Source organism: Gobio gobio (assembly GCF_949357685.1).
Source record: "Gobio gobio genome assembly, chromosome: 12".
Lineage (NCBI taxonomy): Eukaryota > Metazoa > Chordata > Actinopteri > Cypriniformes > Gobionidae > Gobio > Gobio gobio.
In genome coordinates this window covers 50,616,480-50,635,446 of record NC_137105.1, presented here as the reverse complement: position 1 = coordinate 50,635,446, position 18,967 = coordinate 50,616,480, and the positions used below count along the sequence as shown (strand labels likewise).

Below are 18,967 nucleotides of genomic sequence, written 5' to 3'. Positions count from 1 at the left end.
TATAAATCATATTTGAAACCTTTCCTCTTCAGTACATTTAAGTACAATCAACTTGGATGTGCAAGTCATTTCAACTTAAATTACATTAAACAGAGTTTAAAAAAATTAAAGCAATGTACAAATGTCATAGCTTATTGATCAAATGATTATTTTTACTGTGTGTGTGTATATATATATATATATATATATATATATATATATATATATATATATATATATATATATATATATATATATATATAATTTTGCACTTTCCATATACAATTAACAAATTATTATTCCATACCCTTGTTAAACGATAAAGATATTCTATATGACTCTTGTATGCTTGAGATTATGGGATAATCTGTATATGAAGAGCTGTTTTCCCATTTATTTTAACAAAAGGGATAATATATTTAGGAAACAAATTACTACATGTACTTACTATTGTAATAACAGTAAATTATGCATAATTACAAGTAATTAACCCTAACTGTAACTACATAAGTACATGTAGTTAATTAATATTACTCAGTACTTATTTGAGTACAATGTAACTACATCACCTTAAAATAAAGGGTTACACTTTATTCGAGGTGTCGTTGTTACAGTGTCATTATATATTTAAGTATAACTTACTATACGGTTCGGGTTAGTTGTGTAATTATGCATAATTTACTGTATTACTATGGTAAGTACATGTAACAAGAACACTAAATAAAGTGTTACCAAATAAACAGTGTAAACTAAAAAAAATAGATATAATTTGAATAGAAGCACATAAATGTAAAATGAAGCTTTAAAGTCAAAATTAATAGAGTGAAGCTTAAATATATTGCTTAATAATGAGCTGAATAAATTATGTTGCTTATCTAATATAATCAGCTAAAGTCTTTTAATAATGAGCGTGGGGGGAAATAAGAATATAGAATATATAATACAATATATAAAAACGGATGGTGAAGGCATAATTGCAGTTATCAATGTGATTGACGGTTAGATGGCGGTAAAATACAATCCGCCATAAAATACAGAAGAAGAAGAAGAAGAAGATGGCGACGTCACTGATTCTGACCAATGAAAAACAAAAACAGCTCCTGTGTCGCTTTGCTCCTCAACATGGCCGTGTCTCGATTACCCGCGGCTGCACTGACTCTCAAACAGGTAAAGATCACTATCATTCATCATTAAACGCCTGTGTGCATCACGACAAGTTCCGCGATAAATACTGTTAGGGCGCGTTCAAAAACACGCGACGCGACGCGAGACCTTGACGCGATGCAGCGACCAAACATGCGAATACACAAGTGTAGAAATAAGATTATAAGAAAGTGTGGGCGTGGGTGGAAAGTTAATATAGATAAAATGCTTTTTTGTGTACATATTTTCTTGTTATGAGCCATGTTTTTCAATAAAAATATGTAAAAAAAAAAAAAAAAAAAAAGATTATAAGGAATGTATTTCTATCAAGAAAGCGAATCAATCAGAACTAAATACTTTGGGATTTACTATTAGTTAAAAATACACATTTATTTTACATAAAATATATATATATATATCCTTCTAACCATATCACATAAGAGATTAGGTAATGATCTTTTAAGTTGTAAGTCTTGTAAAAATTAAAATAAAAGAAAAGAAAAAAGTCATGGATAATTTTTTTTAATGTCCCCATATCAAATTATTTTTCTCATTGTATTTAGAATGTATACATTGTGACATTTTGTGATAACATTAAGTGTTCTCTGTGTTTATAATATATATATATATATATATATATATATATATTACGTTCTCCAAATATAAATCATTATTTTACAAATGTAATCACATTCAAAATGACTAACTAAATGATTATAAACTAAATTATAAAAATTATTCAAAAAATTGTCAAAACTCTTAAATTGTATGACACTTGAATGTATCAGAATTGTAAGTCTCTTTATATCTGTACTTTTTTTGTCTCTTAGCTTCCTTGTTTATTTTTGGATTATGTTTTTATCCTGTGTTAAGTTACTTAAAGGTGCAATATGTACGATTTTTGCAGCAAATGATCCAAAATTTATCCAGTGTTATATATTTTGTTCATTTGAGTACTTACAATATCCCAAATGTTTCCAACTATTTGTAAATCGTGATAAAATTGCTATTTTACCCGAGGAACCGGGCGTGGCCTGTCAATGACATCATATCCGCGTTCCCCTCGGCTTCTGCTTTTACTGCCGTGGAAACCATGGCAACAGACGTGGATGTCTGCGTAACGTCTAGCGCTGTCGTAGTTTCGTTCTAACATTATGGACCATAAGCAGACTCTGGAACAAAATGAGAATTCAAAAGAGGACCGGTATCGATGTGGCGCTTTCAAGATCATTCGGTAGAATTAAATGTCCTCATTTCTGTCTCTTATTAGTAATCGAGCCCTGCTTCATTCCACAGTCATGCAGAAACATTATCACCATCGGTGTGACGACAAGTCCCATGATTCCACGCTCATTCACTGCGTCATCAATCTACACCTTTATTGTTTTGAAGAGGTTCGTGACCCCTAGCGGGCGAAAAAATACATAGTGTAGCTTTAAATGCACAATCCTTATATCATCTGTTCGCATGGTGTTTCAATGAAACATGAATACAGTGACCAACAATTAAAAAAGTGCCGCAGCACAAGAGTGTATGAGTGATCATGTGGTGTTGTGGTCAGTTTCTGCAGAGACAGAAGGTTCTGGGTGTGTACCGAGATCTGCTCCGAACCATCCGCAAAATCCCACTGGAGTCCGATCGCAGATATCTGAGAGATTGGGCCAGAGAAGAGTTCAAGAGGAACAAGAGTGAAACAGACCAGGTGGGCACACACACACACACACACACCGGTGTTCATTCTGACAGCAAATTTTCATTTAGTTTGAGTCATATTTTAGTCTCCTGAATTGTTTTTAGTTTTAGTTTAGTTTTAGTCGACTAAAATCGAATGAGTTTAGTTCAGTTGTAATGCATTAATTGAGCATTTTAAGCATTACATAACCCAAACAAAATTTTAATGAGAGCATAATTATTGAACAAAAATTAATCAAAATCAACAGAAATAGTGCAAAGTGATTTGCTTTGAACAAGTATTAAGAATATTATTTTAGCTGAAGTATATGTATCAGTATTTTGTGTCTGTGGGGTAAAAGGCCACCCTCGCCAATACAAACATACATATTTTTCTGCAATCATACACTATAGGAGCAGCGACACGCACACTTTTTTTCTTAAGGTGTGCCTTTAGCCCTGTTGAACCCTCTAATGTAAGTCAATAGCTACCGTCACTTTAAGTAAAAAACATATACAAGCGAAACAAAATGAATTTGAATCATTGAGGACTAATGAAGTAAAATGATCGGTCTGTGCAAGAAACATTAACACATTATTTACAACATTATTACCTATAATCCTGTCGTATAATGAGTAGATTAACAGCAAATGTTCTTTTTTGGGTGAACTATCCCTTTAACCTGTTAAGTGTCACCACAGCCATTACATGTTTAAAACAGTAATATATCCTACACTAAACCTAAACTAATCTTGACAAACTATATATCATTTGAAAGCTTACAATCATATTTGGTGTTTTTCAAAGTAAATTATAGAGGAGCAGTCATTTATCAATTTGCAACTAGAAATATTTTCATACTCATAAAGCGTGTTCAGATCTTTATTTTGAAATGACGATGAACAGAAAAAAATCATGAAAGATTGGAAACCTGTTTGTTTTCATGCCAAGAGTTCAAAAGATAACATCCATTAAATATTTTGAGAAAAAAAAAATGTTTTAAATAAAAAGAACAAAACAACAGATTTGTGATGTGGCGGCGAGCTATAACGCACACGTGTTCCTTTTATGTTTATTAGAGGTTGAATTCATATCAAATTCTGCCAAACTTCCCATACTACTTCTGAATAGGATGTCTATTTCATAAATTGTATGAAAATTATGGAAATATATGGATCGGGATCAGGTACTGTGCCCAAACAAATTTTTTTTGAGATATCAACCTAAAATTTGGAACACAACTTGTTCAGATTTTTGCCTTTGATTTTCTTGCAGTTTTAGAGCAAACCATGTTTTGTAAAATATATATATTTTTTAGAAAATATTAAATATGAAAATGTAAAAAATATAATGGACTTAAACTTCTATAACTTTTCTATTTCACTTACATAATGAATTTGACTTCTACAATAATCTGCCAAATGTCTTCTTTGAAACAAGACCAGCCTCATGTCTATATTCTAAAAGCATTCTTAAATTACAACCATTTAAGGATAGTGGATAGTGCATTTTCATGTCTATATGAAAAAATGGGGGGTGACAGGTTTAAGACAGTTTTAGTAATCAAAACCAAACTCTAAAACAACTGCTGGTAAAAAAACAAGCTTTTATGACCCACATTTTACGATTATATAAGGACACAAATATCATAAAACGAATGGCTGTCTTGGTGTCACTGACAGGAGATCAGTTTCTAGGTGGTGTTACTCCATGCCAGTGTCTGAATGCAGCGGATCACCTTTTCTGTGCTCCCATTGGTAGTTTTGTTCTCATTTGCATGAAGTTGAGCTCAACTTGTCACATTGCTGCCGCACATGTTGCCGGAAATCACCGGCTCTCATAGAAAATGATTGTCTTATGACATCCCCCTCTTACATGCATTGTAAATATGGTACGGTTTTCCTCCTCAGGATGTCGTTCGCATGATGGTCACTCAAGCACAGAATCATCTGGAGGACTTGAGGAAATCTCTCGCGTTGGCTGGAGTTTAACTGGAAATCAAACTCAAATCTTCACCATTTATTAAAGGGACAGCTTGCACAAAATAAATGAACATCCTGTCATAATTTGCTCACCCTCGCGTCGCCCCATAAGACTTTTGTTCATCATCGGAACACAAATGAAGATATTTTTAATAATCTTTCATCCTTTCATTTAAAAGTCCACACAACCATAACTTTCACAAGATCATAATCACAATCCACATGAATTGAGCATCCAATCCAAGTCTTCTGAAGAGACACGATCGCTTTACATGATAAACAGATTTAGTTTAGGTTTTCATATAAACACTGTTCAACGCACATCACATACGGTAAACACCTCTGTTCATATTGTGTCTCTTGTATTGTCTTTATGAACGTTTGAAGCGTCTGTTATTGATGAGTGGAATTTAAATGTCTCAGAAATCAGGTTTCATTAAAAATATCTTCATTTGTGTTTTGATGAGTTATGGATTTGGTATGATATGAAGGTGAGTAAATAATGACAGAATGACCGACTATCCCTTTAACAAAAAGTACACTATGATGAGAAAAAATCTGATATTTTATTGTGTAAATATCTACTTGTATATTTATAATGCACGAGTACTTCTTTTCATTTGCCAAATATTAATAAAAGCCAAAAGTAAAATATTCACTTCTCTGAGTCGTGTGTAGTTGAACTACTGCATAATTTCAGAACAAATACACCTGTTTCTGTGACATCTGCATTATTATACCAGCAAACATTACAGATGCGTTTAACTCTAGACACTTGCGAACTTTCCTAAGCACTTCCCCTCAGGGAATCCCCGCCGCCATTTTGAAATGCGTTCAACTTCGTCAAGTGGATGAGGGAAGTTTGCACAGACCGTCGGCTCGACCCATCGATTTTGACAGCGGCCGAGGCTACTTTAGCGCAGGCTACATCTGAAATCGCCCCCTATACCCTTATATAGGGCATTATTTGAGGGGACAGCCACTTGTGTGGACGTTATTGAGTGCCCTTCAATCCCACATTGCACCGCAATAACGAACGAGTGTACAGCCGATGTAAACAACGGCTGTCTGAATTCACTCACTCGTTTTGAATGAGGGTTTAGGGGGCGATTTCGGATGCAGCCAAATTATAGTATTCGAAAAACAGTCCCCGGATGACTTTTACTTCCCGCGAGATTCGATCAACACTTTACTATCCTTACTATACTTATTTTGACATTTAACCGCATTTAATACTTGTTTTAGCTACCTAAAGCTTTTTCTTTTTACATAATTATGTTTTATTGTATTGTTATGTTCCTTTGTGTACTCTTTAATATTTTATATTAATTAAAATATATTAAATGTTACATACATACAGGCCTATAGGTGCGTAAACAAATTCATAAGGTGTATAATTTGTTCCAAGTCCCCCTGTAGTCAATTTTATCCTTTAAAACTCATATTTGATAACCAAAATGACATATTTAAACGTTTTTTTCTTGAGAAAAAAGTCTTCATGCCTTGAAATAGCTTGAATGTAACTTTACGCTTGCTTCATTTAGTATGCACATGAATATGCAAATTAGCCCCGCCTCCACTCACACTCAACTTTTACTCAAGTTACTGTAGGAAACGCTGCACAAAGGTATCGCTCTTCACAATGTTGGACACTTAAAATTAAAATGGTTCGCCTTTTGCTTGACTTCATTATCGAACAGCTAATAATGTGTTGCTAATGTTACGCCATCTCAGTCTGCCTTCTAAACATCAGCGTCCTTAGAAACGCTTTGGTCATCAGTGGAGAAAGGCATATAGTTCATAATATACATCATATACATAATTCACCCGCTATATTGCTAAATGTACACGATTTTTAATATCAACAGAAACATATAGCGGGATAACCTGCTTCTCTTGAGATGCACTGCTTCAGAGAATAGTTAATGATATGCTAAAGCCCCGCCCCCTAGTAATGTGATTGGTTATAAGATAGTTTGGGACGTCAGAAACACCAGCAATTTCAAACCGCGCTTTTGAGACTGTCTTTGGTTCGTTGCCGTTTTAAGGAGAAAATACTCAGTGTTGACTGGTGAATTTGCACATTGTTTGTCTTAAAGCATATTAAAAACACCACATAGACATTTCAACAACATTAAACACTTGATTTTCATCAATTTAAACCCATTTCAAGGGTTCTGCCTTTAGTGGGCACTCGTGCAACGTAAGAAATGATGTACATCTGAGTGAACGAGACAGAGGGTGTAATAAATGCACTGAACACCAATAAACATTCCTTGCAGATCTGAAACCATCCTTGAAAAATGCCGGTCGGGGCACGACTACCTCAAATCCATCATTACAAGCTGAAGAAAAATGTGGAACAACCGTAAATCTGTGAAAATGATCTGTCCCTCAAATGACCCGGCAAACGGAGATGCTGTAAGGAAGTCTGATATGAGGAAAGAGGAGATATTGACAAGAGGAAAACATTCGGTTAACAGCAGAGCACGACTCTACAGTGAAGCATCGAGGGAGAGATGCTGTATAACGGCATTTGTTGGTGGACATTTGCAAACTCTTAGCCATTGATTTCTTGTGTTTAAACTACTCAAAGCCAAGTCATATTATATTAACATTCGGCCTGGATGTGTAGCCTTTATGGTTCTGATTCCAGCCGAGGACACGAGATGTTCTCCGTCGACAGATTTACATGGATGTAGTTTATTAAACATTAATTTGATTCAGAGATCATACAGCTGTATGACAGTAAATAATGCCTTTCCCTTTGAAGCAGCTGTAAACAATTATAGTAGTTGTACATGTACATAAAAACATTACATCATTACATATTAGTTATTAGCATTTGTCAAGACACAACATTGGTTACAGAGTTCAGTGGCAATGAAGAAACTTTACACGGCGGTTTGAAATCATAGTGACCATAAAGTCTGTTTTCTTTTTGAACAGCACTAACAACAATCAGGTTCAGTCTTCATGCGGTGTGAGGGGAAGTGATGGAGAATCAGTCAACGTGTGTGAGTCCTTAGCAAATCACTGGGATGGATTGAGGGAAAGTGTTTTTGCGGCCTTTACCACTACACCAGCCCCAAAACATTTACCACAGAAAGGGACTTCTCCCTATCCCGTGTTCTGGATTTTGTTGAATGAATGATTAAAAAACGGTTAAATTAGATGACTTATCTATCAATATTATGCAAATGAAATATGAAAAATTCACACTTATTTCATCATGTGTTCTTGGACCTTCACTACAAACTACATCAAAATCATCAATTAAACATCACAGGTTAAGACCTTTCATTTTGCACAAGAAAGTCGATGTACAAAGACGTCACACAGTTAACTAATACTTGTTTTTATCAGTGTTCGCTGTTTTTGTTGTCACTGTTCCATTGTTCAATGATTTATTATTGGATCTGGCAAACCTCAATCAAAATAGTGGCGTAATTTAGACCAATTTCCAGCAAATTTGGGTATTCCTACACTGTAAAATTTTTTTTTGAGTTCATTGAAAATAAAAAGTTCGAGTTAATACAATGAACATTTGAGAATCGACATCACCCTTTATTCAAATATTATTAAACGATTTGTAAGCATATTGCGTAATTGTGTTTTATTTGTAATAATGCAGTGAAATATGCAAAATTGTGCTATTTTCATGATTTATCACAACATTTTTTATTTATGTGGTTCAGATATAATAATAGTTTGAGTTTCTATTTATTAAACCAATTTCCTTCATTGTATTAACTCAATTTTTTTATTTCAATGACCTCAACATTTTAAGGCAACCAGGTTACTTACTCTTTTACAGTGTACTGGAGTGATTGTGTCCATGCCATCATTTTAATGATTTAAATGTTATATAATCAAGAAAACATTGACATTATACAGTATATTTAACCCTTGTGCATTGTTCAAATTCACTAGCCTTTCGTTATGTCCGGGATGAAAACATCCACGAATTAAACTGCTGTAAAAATGTATGATACATTTTTTTTTTAGCATAATCTGTTAATCAACCTCAGTCCTGATCAAAACTACTAAATGTTTTTTTTTTTAAATACAGGATTTTTACTCTTTAAATGCCAAGTTCATAAATGATGTTGCTGATTTGAGGAAAAAACACACAAAATTACCTATTTTCAATATAAAATCATATTTGTGTATAATTGTGTATTGGATTTTTTTTAACCTTTTATCACAGTCTTGGACATGTGGAAGATTAGTAACAACATTGGCTTTGATGCATTGTTAGCTTTTGTGCAGGATCAGATTTGAATCATTTATATGCGGTTATACTCCATATAAAGCCAGAAACTAAGCTCTTTTTGCACAGCTCTATCTAAAGGGTTAATGGCACCAGCTGGTGATTGATCAACATTAAAAATTACACATTTGACCTCTTCCCAACAGGGAAAACCACCAACAATCCAGAACGCATGATTATATGGTGTCCTGGCGTTGCAATCAAAAAATGTGGTTATAATGGAAGTCAATGGGGCAAAAGCAGCCACGGGGAGTAAATGAACATCTGATACTGCACAAAAAACAACAATGCATCAAAGCCAATGTTGTTACTAATCTTTCACTAATCTTTTTTTTTTTTTTTTTTTTTTTACCTTTTATCACAATCACTTTTTGTTTAAAAAAAAAAACAAATCCAGGATTTTTACTCTTTAATTGCCAATGATTTTCAAAAACTGATTCAAAACTGATTTGGGGAAGAAGAAAAAAACCCCACAAAATGACTTATTTTCAAAATAAAAAAGTGATTGTAGACTGGATAAAAAAAAAAAAAAACATATTTAGTAGTTTTGATCAGGACTGAAGTTGATTAATAGATTTATGCAAAAAAAATTGAAAAAATATGTATCTGATACATTTTCGCAGCAGTTTAATGTAGTGGATGTTTGTCAAAATAAGATTTGTCACCAAAAATCATTCCATTTGCTGAAACACAGAGAAAGTTGTGGCCAAATTAAGACTCAACAGCGCCTCATAGTGGACGAAAACATCCACAACATCACATAAGGGTTCAAATTGTTGTCTTTTAAATTTCCATTCGCAGTGTCGGCTCAGATCCGGGCCACATCTGGCACATGTGGATTCAATGCGTATGAGATCTGTCCCGACACTGTGATGCGGTCTGGGTCTCTGCGCTCCATCAAAGAGGAGCAAACCCGGGCTGTCAACAGATGTTTGGTGGTGAGGGTTTATCATGACGACACATAATCTATGCAAGTACACAAATGCAGATTCTTGAACAGGGCTCTGAAAGCATGTATAAAGTGCGTTCTTGCTTTTCTGTGGGAGCAACAAAACTCGACTTTAGGCCTGCTATACAGTGCACTTTTCAGTGGCGTTGCTTCCGGAAGTATTTTTTTCCATTAATTTTTTTTTTTGTGTACCTCATCGAGTCACCAGGTGAGCCAGTGCATGACTTTACTTACTCAAGTACGGATGATGCTATCGGAAGCTAATCAGGCTAGTTGTGTGGCTAGACAGAAAAGTGCTCTCAGTACTCTAAATATAAAGACAGAATACACTCACCTAAAGGATTATTAGGAACACATACTAATACTGTGTTTGACCCCCTTTCGCCTTCAGAACTGCCTTAATTCTATGTGGCATTGATTCAACAAGGTGCTGAAAGCATTCTTTAGAAATGTTGGCCCATATTGATAGGAGAGCATCTTGCAGTTGATGGAGATTTGTGGGATGCACATCCAGGGCACGAAGCTCCCGTTCCACCACATCCCAAAGATGCTCTATTGGGTTGAGATCTGGTGACTGTGGGGGCCATTTTAGTTCAGTGAACTCATTGTCATGTTCAAGAAACCAATTTGAAATGATTGGAGCTTTGTGACGGTGCATTATCCTGCTGGAAGTAGCCATCAGAGGACGGGGACATGGTGGTCATAAAGGGATGGACATGGTCAGAAACAATGCTCAGGTCGGCCGTGGCATTTAAACAATGCCCAATTGGCACTAAGGGGCCTAAAGTGTGCCAAGAAAACATCCCCCACACCATTACACCACCACCACCAGCCTGCACAGTGGTAACAAGGCATGATGGATCCATGTTCTCATTCTGTTTACGCCAAATTCTGACTCTACCATCTGAATGTCTCAACAGAAATCGAGACTCATCAGACCAGGCAACATTTTTCCAGTCTTCAACTGTCCAATTTTGGTGAGCTTGTGCAAATTGTCGCCTCTTTTTCCTATTTGTAGTGGAGATGAGTGGTACCCGGTGGGGTCTTCTGCTGTTGTAGCCCATCCGCCTCAAGGTTGTGCGTGTTGTGGCTTCACAAATGCTTTGCTGCATACCTCGGTTGTAACGAGTGGTTATTTCAGTCAAAGTTGGCCTAAACTCCCTTTGGAGTGACTTTGTGCTATTGGGACGTGATGGCGCCTGTGTGCTGGGCTTGCCGTCTGTCGCTCTTGTGGTTGCTTGTCTGGTTGTCTGCTCTATTTTTAAATTGCTACAATTTTAAATTGCCGCCAAGCACTTTTGGATATCCGCAACTCGGTTGCGACCACATTTTCAAACTCTTACATTTTAGAGGTGGACTGCTCTTTTAACAAGACTGATGAGTCGTCCACATCGGCTGTCCCGGGTCATATTCGCCGATGGCCCCTCAGCATCCCGCGGAGAAAGCGAAGGAGGAAACGAGGAAACCGCGGAGGTTACATCATGAAGCTAAAAGCTCACCTGCGGGCTGGTTTTCTCTCGGATCCTTCCCACGAATCGCTTCACGGCGGTTCTACTACCTGGCGCCCGCGGGACGTGGCATACCGGTGGCTTCGTCATGTTCTCCCCGTGCACCCGAGTCCTGTTTTTCGATCCGGTCTCTACCGCACCGGCCTCGGCTCCAGACATCGGGGGGTTACTCACAGTAATCTGCGCACGCTGAAAAGAGCGTCCTCATCGCCTGCTATTATCCCTCCACCGAAGATGGCATTATTAAATGCCCGTTCTCTGCTGAACAAGACCTTCTTACTAAATGACTTTTACTCAGCTCACAACTTGGACTTTATGTCTATCACAGAATCCTGGTTAAAGGTTGGTGATCTAACTCCGTTTTCTGAACTGATACCCGCTGACTGTACATTTTTTAACTCTGCTCGTCCAAGTGGACGCGGGGGTGGCATAGTAACTATCTTGAAGAACTCTCTCTCTGCGCGCTGTCGATTGGTCCCTGGAACGGCCTTTTCCAGCTTCGAAGCTCAGTTTCTTCACTTGGACTGGAACGGTCCTGTATGTCTAGTGGTGATTTATCGTCCCCCGCACTCCTCTAAGGACTTCTTACAGCATTTCACTGAACTGATTGGCAATATTGCGACAAATTACGACCGCTTCCTATTGGTGGGCAACTTTAATATTCATGTCTGCTGTCCGTCTAACCCCCTATCACATGAGTTTCTTAATATTATCAATGTTTTTAATCTCTCCCAGTGGATCAGTGACTCTACACACATTTTGGGTCATACGTTGGACCTTGTACTCTCTTATGGGTTTGATGTGACTGATGTTGTGCTCTCAGATTTTATGATATCTGATCATAAGCCTATATTATTCACACTATCCCTTCCAGAGCTCTCTCTTTCTCCTAGTACAACTGTAAGTCTTTCTCGCTTCTACTCTCCTCAGTTTAGCACAAATTTCAACTTGTGTTTTGATGAATGTTGCTCACAATTGAACTTCAACAATTGGATCAACCATTATCTGACTTGGATGCTGATCAACATCTGAGCCTCCTGAACTCTGCCTGGCTTATGGTAGCAAATGCAACTGCCCCCCTTAAGCCTCATAAACAGAAAACTAAATCTGTACTGTGGCAAAACTCTGCTACCCGTCTCTTAAGACAAAACTGCAGGAAGGCAGAACGTAAATGGAAACAAGACAGGCTGCATATCTCTCTTCAAATGCTCAGAGACTCTCTTACATCCTACCAGACTGCAGCCAAGTCTGCAAAAGCTGCATACTTCTCCAACCTAATTGAAGCTAATCACTCTAAATCGAAGGTTTTGTTTTCAGTTATTCAATCAGTTACCAATCCTTCTGTGAACACCCTGCCTGTGGTTTCTGATGCTCTCTGTGAAAACTTCTTGAGATACTTTAGTGACAAAATTACGAACTTAAGACTTGATGTCTGTCCCACCTTAACGTTAGCCAATTCTCCAATCATGTCACCCGCCTCTGCATTTTTGGACGCTTTTGAACCCGTCAATCTCCAGGAATTGAGGGAGGTGATTGACAATCTTAAACCCTCATTTTGTCCTAGTGAAATTATTCACCTCAAATTTTTTTAATTAATTATTGATTCGATTGGGCCTGGTCTGTTATCTCTTGTTAATAAGTGTCTCCAAACGGGCTCTGTTCCTGCTGACCTTAAAGTCGCTACAGTCACTCCTCTGCTCAAGAAGCCTTCTCTGGACCCCACTGTCCTAAAATGTTTTCGCCCCATTTCTGTTTTGCCTTTTATTTCAAAAGTTTTAGAGAAAATTGTGCTGAATCAACTTCAACACTTTATGACTAGCGATTCTATTTATGAGGTTTTTCAGTCTGGCTTTAAGTCTGCGCACAGCACTGAGTCCGCCCTTCTGAGAGTTATAAATGACATCTACATCTCCACTGACTCTGGGGACTCTGTGGTTCTTATTCTTTTAGATTTATCAGCTGCTTTTGATACCATAGACCACTCCTTACTATTATCTAGACTAGAGTCTTGGGTAGGTCTAAAAGCAAACGCTCTGAAATGGTTTCATTCATACCTATCTGACAGAACATTTTTAGTGAAATTGGGTAACTTTTCATCTTCCGCCGCTCCTCTGACCTGTGGCCTTCCTCAAGGCTCTATTTTAGCTCCCTCTCTATTCTCTCTGTACATGCTGCCTTTGGGCTCTATTCTAAGAAAGCATGGTGTGTCCTTTCATTTCTATGCAGATGACACTCAAATCTATCTTCCAGTAAAGTAAAACAACTCCACTGCGATCACCTCTCTTCTCCAATGTTTAGAGGAGGTTAAATTATGGCTAGCCCAGAACTTCCTCTTCTTAAACGAGGACAAGACCGAGGTGATTGTATTCAGTCCAAATGAAAACTCTCAGTGTATAAGCCCTGAGCTAGAAAGTTTATCCGCTTTTAGATCGACACGGGTGACGAACCTAGGTATTATTTTTGACCAGCTTTTAAAATTTGACAGACATATCTCCTCTGTTGTTGGATCCAGTTTTTATCAGCTTCGTCTACTGTCAAAAATTAAAAACTTTCTCTCCCCAAAAACTCTCGAACTGGCTGTTCATGCGCTTGTTACGTCGCGTTTAGATTACTGTAATTCCCTATATTGCGGTATATCTAAATATCAAATTGCGCGACTTCAGCTTGTCCAAAATGCTGCTGCCAGACTGCTTTCAAAGTGTCGTAAACATGATCACATCACTCCGATTCTTAGATCCCTTCACTGGTTGACGATTTGTCAGAGAATAGACTTCAAAATTCTCCTCTTCGTGTATAAATCCCTACATAACAAAGCTCCTGTCTATTTATCTGAACTCCTTCACTCCTATACTCCACCCAGAAGCCTCCGTTCTTGTGATCAGGCTTTGTTGGTCGTTCCTCGCGCTAGACTAAAGCGTAGAGGCGAGCGTGCATTTGCGGTGGCAGGGCCACGACTTTGGAAAACCCTGCCTTTAGAGATTAGGCTGGCCCCTTCCTTGTCTATTTTCAAGTCCCTGCTAAAAACTTTTTTATTTTCCTTAGTGTACTGATTACGGTGATATGTTAAACTTTTCTATAGGTGGTTTTTATATTTTTATGTGGTTTATTTTTTTTTTATTTTTTTTTATGTGTGATATTCTTGCTCTTCTGTAAAGCACTTTGCTCAGCCTGGGGAAATGTGTGGAAATGTGCTATACAAATAAAATTGAACTTGAACTTGAAAGTTGCTCTTCTATCAGCTTGAATCAGTCGGCTCATTCTCCTCTGACCTCGAGCATCAACAAGGCATTTTCGCCCACAGGACTGCCGCATACTGGATGTTTTTCCCCTTTCACACCATTTTTTGTAAACCCTAGAAATGGTTGTGCGTGAAAATCCCAGTAACTGAGCAGATTGTGAAATACTCAGACCGGCCCGTCTGGCACCAACAACCATGCCACGCTCAAAATTGCTTAAATCCCCTTTCTTTCCCATTCCGACATTCAGTGTGGAGTTCAGGAGATTGTCTTGACCAGGACCACACCCCTAAATGCATTGAAGCAACTGCCATGTGATTGGTTGATTAGATAATTGCATTAATGAGAAATTGAACAGGTGTTCCTAATAATCCTTTAGGTGAGTGTAGATACATAATATAGTAAAGTCATTCACTGGCTCACCTGGTGACTCGATGAGGTGCGTGTAAATGTCCGGGTAAGACACCTCTGGCCACTGGGTGGGGTTTTTACACCAATTTGACGCTGGGAGAATGAAGGGACATGTTTTTAACTTGACCAAATGAAGTGTGTGGATGTGTCTTTCACGCTCTATGGCAGGCAGGGTGGACATATAATCACTTGACATGTTTAATCTGAGAGATTTCTTCAGTTCTTCACGTCTGCCGGCTGTGTACGGCCGTTGTTTTGTGTCGCTGTTTTGTATGGAAGTCTATGGGAAGTTTAGTTTATTTTCCCCTAAAAAGGGGCGGTGACGAAATTGACAGTAAAGTTCCCGGATGTGCCGGTAGTCCGTATAACGTGACTCGAGTTACTTGTAATGCGTTACCCCAACACTGTATATGGCATGTTCAGAAATTCATACAAACAAAATATTAAGGGGGGCATGAAACTTTTGTGAAAATGATCAAAAATGCTGGCGGTGGCTGGCAACTTTTAAGAAAGAGTTAAACAAGTATTTAAAAAAATAAGCTTTAACAGAAGCATATAACATCACTAGGTCTGCCTTTAACCCTCTGGTGCTCTTGGTTTAGGGGTTGCACTGGTTGTCTTCCCAGTCAAAAGTGACTGAACACCTAAAAATAAAACTTCCTCCACCCCAGTAAAACCAATGCAATTTATTTTCTTCGATAATATTTGTTCTTTTTAATTTTGTATTTTGAGATGATTTGATGGTATTTTTTAATATTTATAATTATGGTCTTTTTTTGCCATTGAAAATGACAATTTTTTTTGTAATTCTTTTTATTATTGCAGTATTTCAGGTTAAAATAGAGACTAGGCCTTCAAAATATTTTTTTTTTGAAGGCAGATTAGCGCCCTCTTTTGGAATTATTTAAGAAATCATGCAACCATGGGTGTAACCACTATATATATATATATATATATATTTTTTTTTTATTTATTTTTTTTTTTTATAAAGTTTTAGATTAGATAGATAGATTTTTTTTTTTCTGTGAATTTGTGTTTTTGCAGATTTCCCATCCATTTCCTATGGTCGGTCATTTATGACCGAAGACAATGAACGCAATTTTTTTTTTACGACCAATTAACATGCTCGAATCATGACCCCAATTTTTCTGTGTGTTTACATACCCAACGCTAGAAAAGTCACTAAGTTTCATATCATTCCGATGAAGCAGTGATTTTTAACATTTCAAAACAGAAATGTTTTGACCGAAGAGCACCAGAGGGTTAAAGGTTGATAAGTTACTGTTAAAAATTCCCCAAGGAAGAAATTGAATGGGATTTTTACTTCCAGAATCCGAGTGTATGGCACTCCTTGTAGCAGCGCTAAGACTAATATTGCTACTTGCCCTCCATGTGACAACACGTGAAATGGAGAAGCGTCTGCATTCAAGCACTTGCCTAGAGTATGTTTGGGCTCAAACTCAGTTATGATGCTACGTCTACAGTGTTATCTACATGTGTTAGCTGCTCTATCGAACTTCACTAATCCACCTGAACCTCGTGCGTTACAGTGTGTGCTACTCCAGTGGCATCTCGTATACTAGCTCTCCTCCGGTTTGTTAGTTCTCAGCAGTCTCAGTTCATCCTCAAGGTAGCTTATTCTGTCCAGCAGGGCGGCTCTGTCGGCTTGGGCTCTCTGGCTGGCTTGCCAACGCGCTTCCTCGATCTTCCGCTCATACCAGCGCTCCATCTGCAGAGTCACCGCCTCAAAAAAGTACTGCGTAACCTCCAGCGCGTGCATGTTCTCCCGCTCCTGGGCGAAGGAAGCCTCGCCGGTGTGGCGGTCTGCTAGAGTCGTCAGGGTTTGTGCGTTTTGTTTGGTCTTTGCTCTTTGTTGCATGCGTTTTTTGAGGTTCCTGTGATCGAGTGCAGGTTCCGGCTCACAGCGCTGATCCAGACTCGAGTCCTGAGGCTCATTCTGCACTCGGTGAGGGTCACTACAGGCCCGGGATCGTTGTTTAGGCCGGACTATACACGGAGACTGGGGCGCAGATTGATTCTGTGATGGCTGCTTATCTGAAAAGAAAGAGAAAAGCTTAAAGGGTTAGTTCACCCAAAAATGAAAATTCTGTCATTAATGACTTCCCCTCATGTCGTTCGACACCCGTCAGACCTCCGTTCATCTTCAGACACAAATGAAGATATTTTAGTGTAAATCTGATGGCTCTGAAAGGCCTCCATTGGCTCAATGCACGGTTCACTCTCATGACCCTTCAAATGTACTAAAGACGTTGTTACAAAGTCCATCTCACTACAGTGCTTCTACAATAACTTTATAAAGCGACGAGAATAGTTTTTGTGCGCAAAAAAACCCTAAATAACGACTTCTATAGTGATGACGATTTCAAAACACGGCATCATGAAGCTTCGAAGCGTTATGAATCAGTGAGTCGATTCATGATTCGGATCGTGTGTCAAACCGCCGAAATTTGGCGATTCAAACCGCTGAATCGACTCACTGATTCATAACGCTTCGAAGCTTCATGAGGCCGTGTTTTGAAATCGTCATCACTATATAAGTCGTTATTTAGGGTTTTTTTGCGCAAAAAAACTATTCTCGCCGATTCATAAAGTTATTTTAGAAGCACTTTTAAGATGATTTCGTCCTGTAATGTAGGGTGACCACCTGTTATTTATATGGATCATAAAAAATACATGAATATACACCGATCAGGCATAACATTGTTTTGGTCCCCCTTTTGCTGACCCGTCGAGGCATGGACTCCACAAGACCCCTAAAGGTGTGCTGTGGTCTCTGGCACCAAGATGTTAGCAGCAGACCCTTTAAGTCCTGTAAATTGCGAGGTGGGGCCTCCATGGATCGGACTTGTTTGTTCAGCTCATCCCACAGATGCTCGATTGGATTGAGATCTGAAAGGCCAGACATGGTCTCAACAATGCTTAGGTAGGTGGGACGTGTCAAAGTAACATCCACATGGATGGAGGACCCAAGGTTTCCCAGCAGAACATTGCCCAAAGCATCACTGCCTCCGCCGCCACACCTTCTTCCCTTAATGCACCTGGTGCCATGTGTTACCCAGGTAAGCCACACACACACACACACACCCGGCCATCCACGTGATGTAGAAGAACACGTGATCATCAGACCAGGCCGTCTTCTTCCATTGCTCCGTGGTCCAGTTCTGATGCTCACGTGCTACTGTTGGTGCTTTGGGCGGGGTCAGGGGTCAGCATGGGCACTGGTCAGCGGCTGTGCCGCCCCATACACAACAAACTGAGATGCTCTGTGTATTCTGACCCCTTTCTATCTGAACCAGCATTAACTTCTTGAGCAGTTTGAGCTCCAGTAGCTCGTCTGTTTGATCGGACCACACGGGCCAGCCTTCACTCCACACGGGCATCAATGAGCCTCGGCCGCCCATGACCCTGTGGCCGGTTCTCCACTGGTCCTCCATGACCCTGTGGCCGGTTCTCCACTGGTCCTTCATGACCCTGTGGCCGGTTCTCCACTGGTCCTCCATGACCCTGTGGCCGGTTCTCCACTGGTCCTTCATGACCCTGTGGCCGGTTCTCCACTGGTCCTCCATGACCCTGTGGCCGGTTCTCCACTGGTCCTTCATGACCCTGTGGCCGGTTCTCCACTGTTCCTCCATGACCCTGTGGCCGGTTCTCCACTGGTCCTTCATGACCCTGTGGCCGGTTCTCCACTGTTCCTTCATGACCCTGTGGCCGGTTCTCCACTGTTCCTTCATGACCCTGTGGCCGGTTCTCCACTGGTCCCTCATGACCCTGTGGCCGGTTCTCCACTGTTCCT

General features: G+C 38.9%; 2 protein-coding genes across 2 annotated transcripts in view; one reads left to right on the top strand and one right to left on the bottom strand.

Annotated features, from left to right (window-relative positions):
* Positions 1-1,046: 1,046 nt before the first annotated feature.
* lyrm2 (LYR motif containing 2) lies at positions 1,047-5,418 on the top strand. The gene is made up of 3 exons (XM_079831276.1): positions 1,047-1,146; positions 2,684-2,824; positions 4,705-5,418. Exons 1-3 carry the CDS (start codon positions 1,060-1,062, stop codon positions 4,783-4,785), a joined length of 309 nt encoding a protein of 102 aa, XP_079687402.1. The 5' UTR covers positions 1,047-1,059; the 3' UTR covers positions 4,786-5,418.
* A 10,720-nt stretch (positions 5,419-16,138) lies between these two features.
* Positions 16,139-18,967, bottom strand: part of ankrd6b (ankyrin repeat domain 6b) — a 62,051-nt gene continuing 59,222 nt past the window's right edge. The window contains exon 16 of the mRNA XM_079831822.1: positions 16,139-17,208. Coding sequence (XP_079687948.1) covers positions 16,733-17,208 — 476 coding nt within the window. The 3' untranslated portion in view covers positions 16,139-16,732. The remainder of the gene's footprint in view (positions 17,209-18,967) is intronic.

Excerpts from the sequence above, each read along its gene's own strand:
- lyrm2 (XM_079831276.1), top strand. The coding sequence starts at position 1,060 with ATGAAAAACAAAAACAGCTCCTGTGTCGCTTTGCTCCTCAACATGGCC. Across the intron at positions 1,147-2,683 it reads CTGCACTGACTCTCAAACAG|TTTCTGCAGAGACAGAAGGT; the intron begins GTAAAGATCACT and ends TGTTGTGGTCAG. Across the intron at positions 2,825-4,704 it reads ACAAGAGTGAAACAGACCAG|GATGTCGTTCGCATGATGGT; the intron begins GTGGGCACACAC and ends TTTCCTCCTCAG.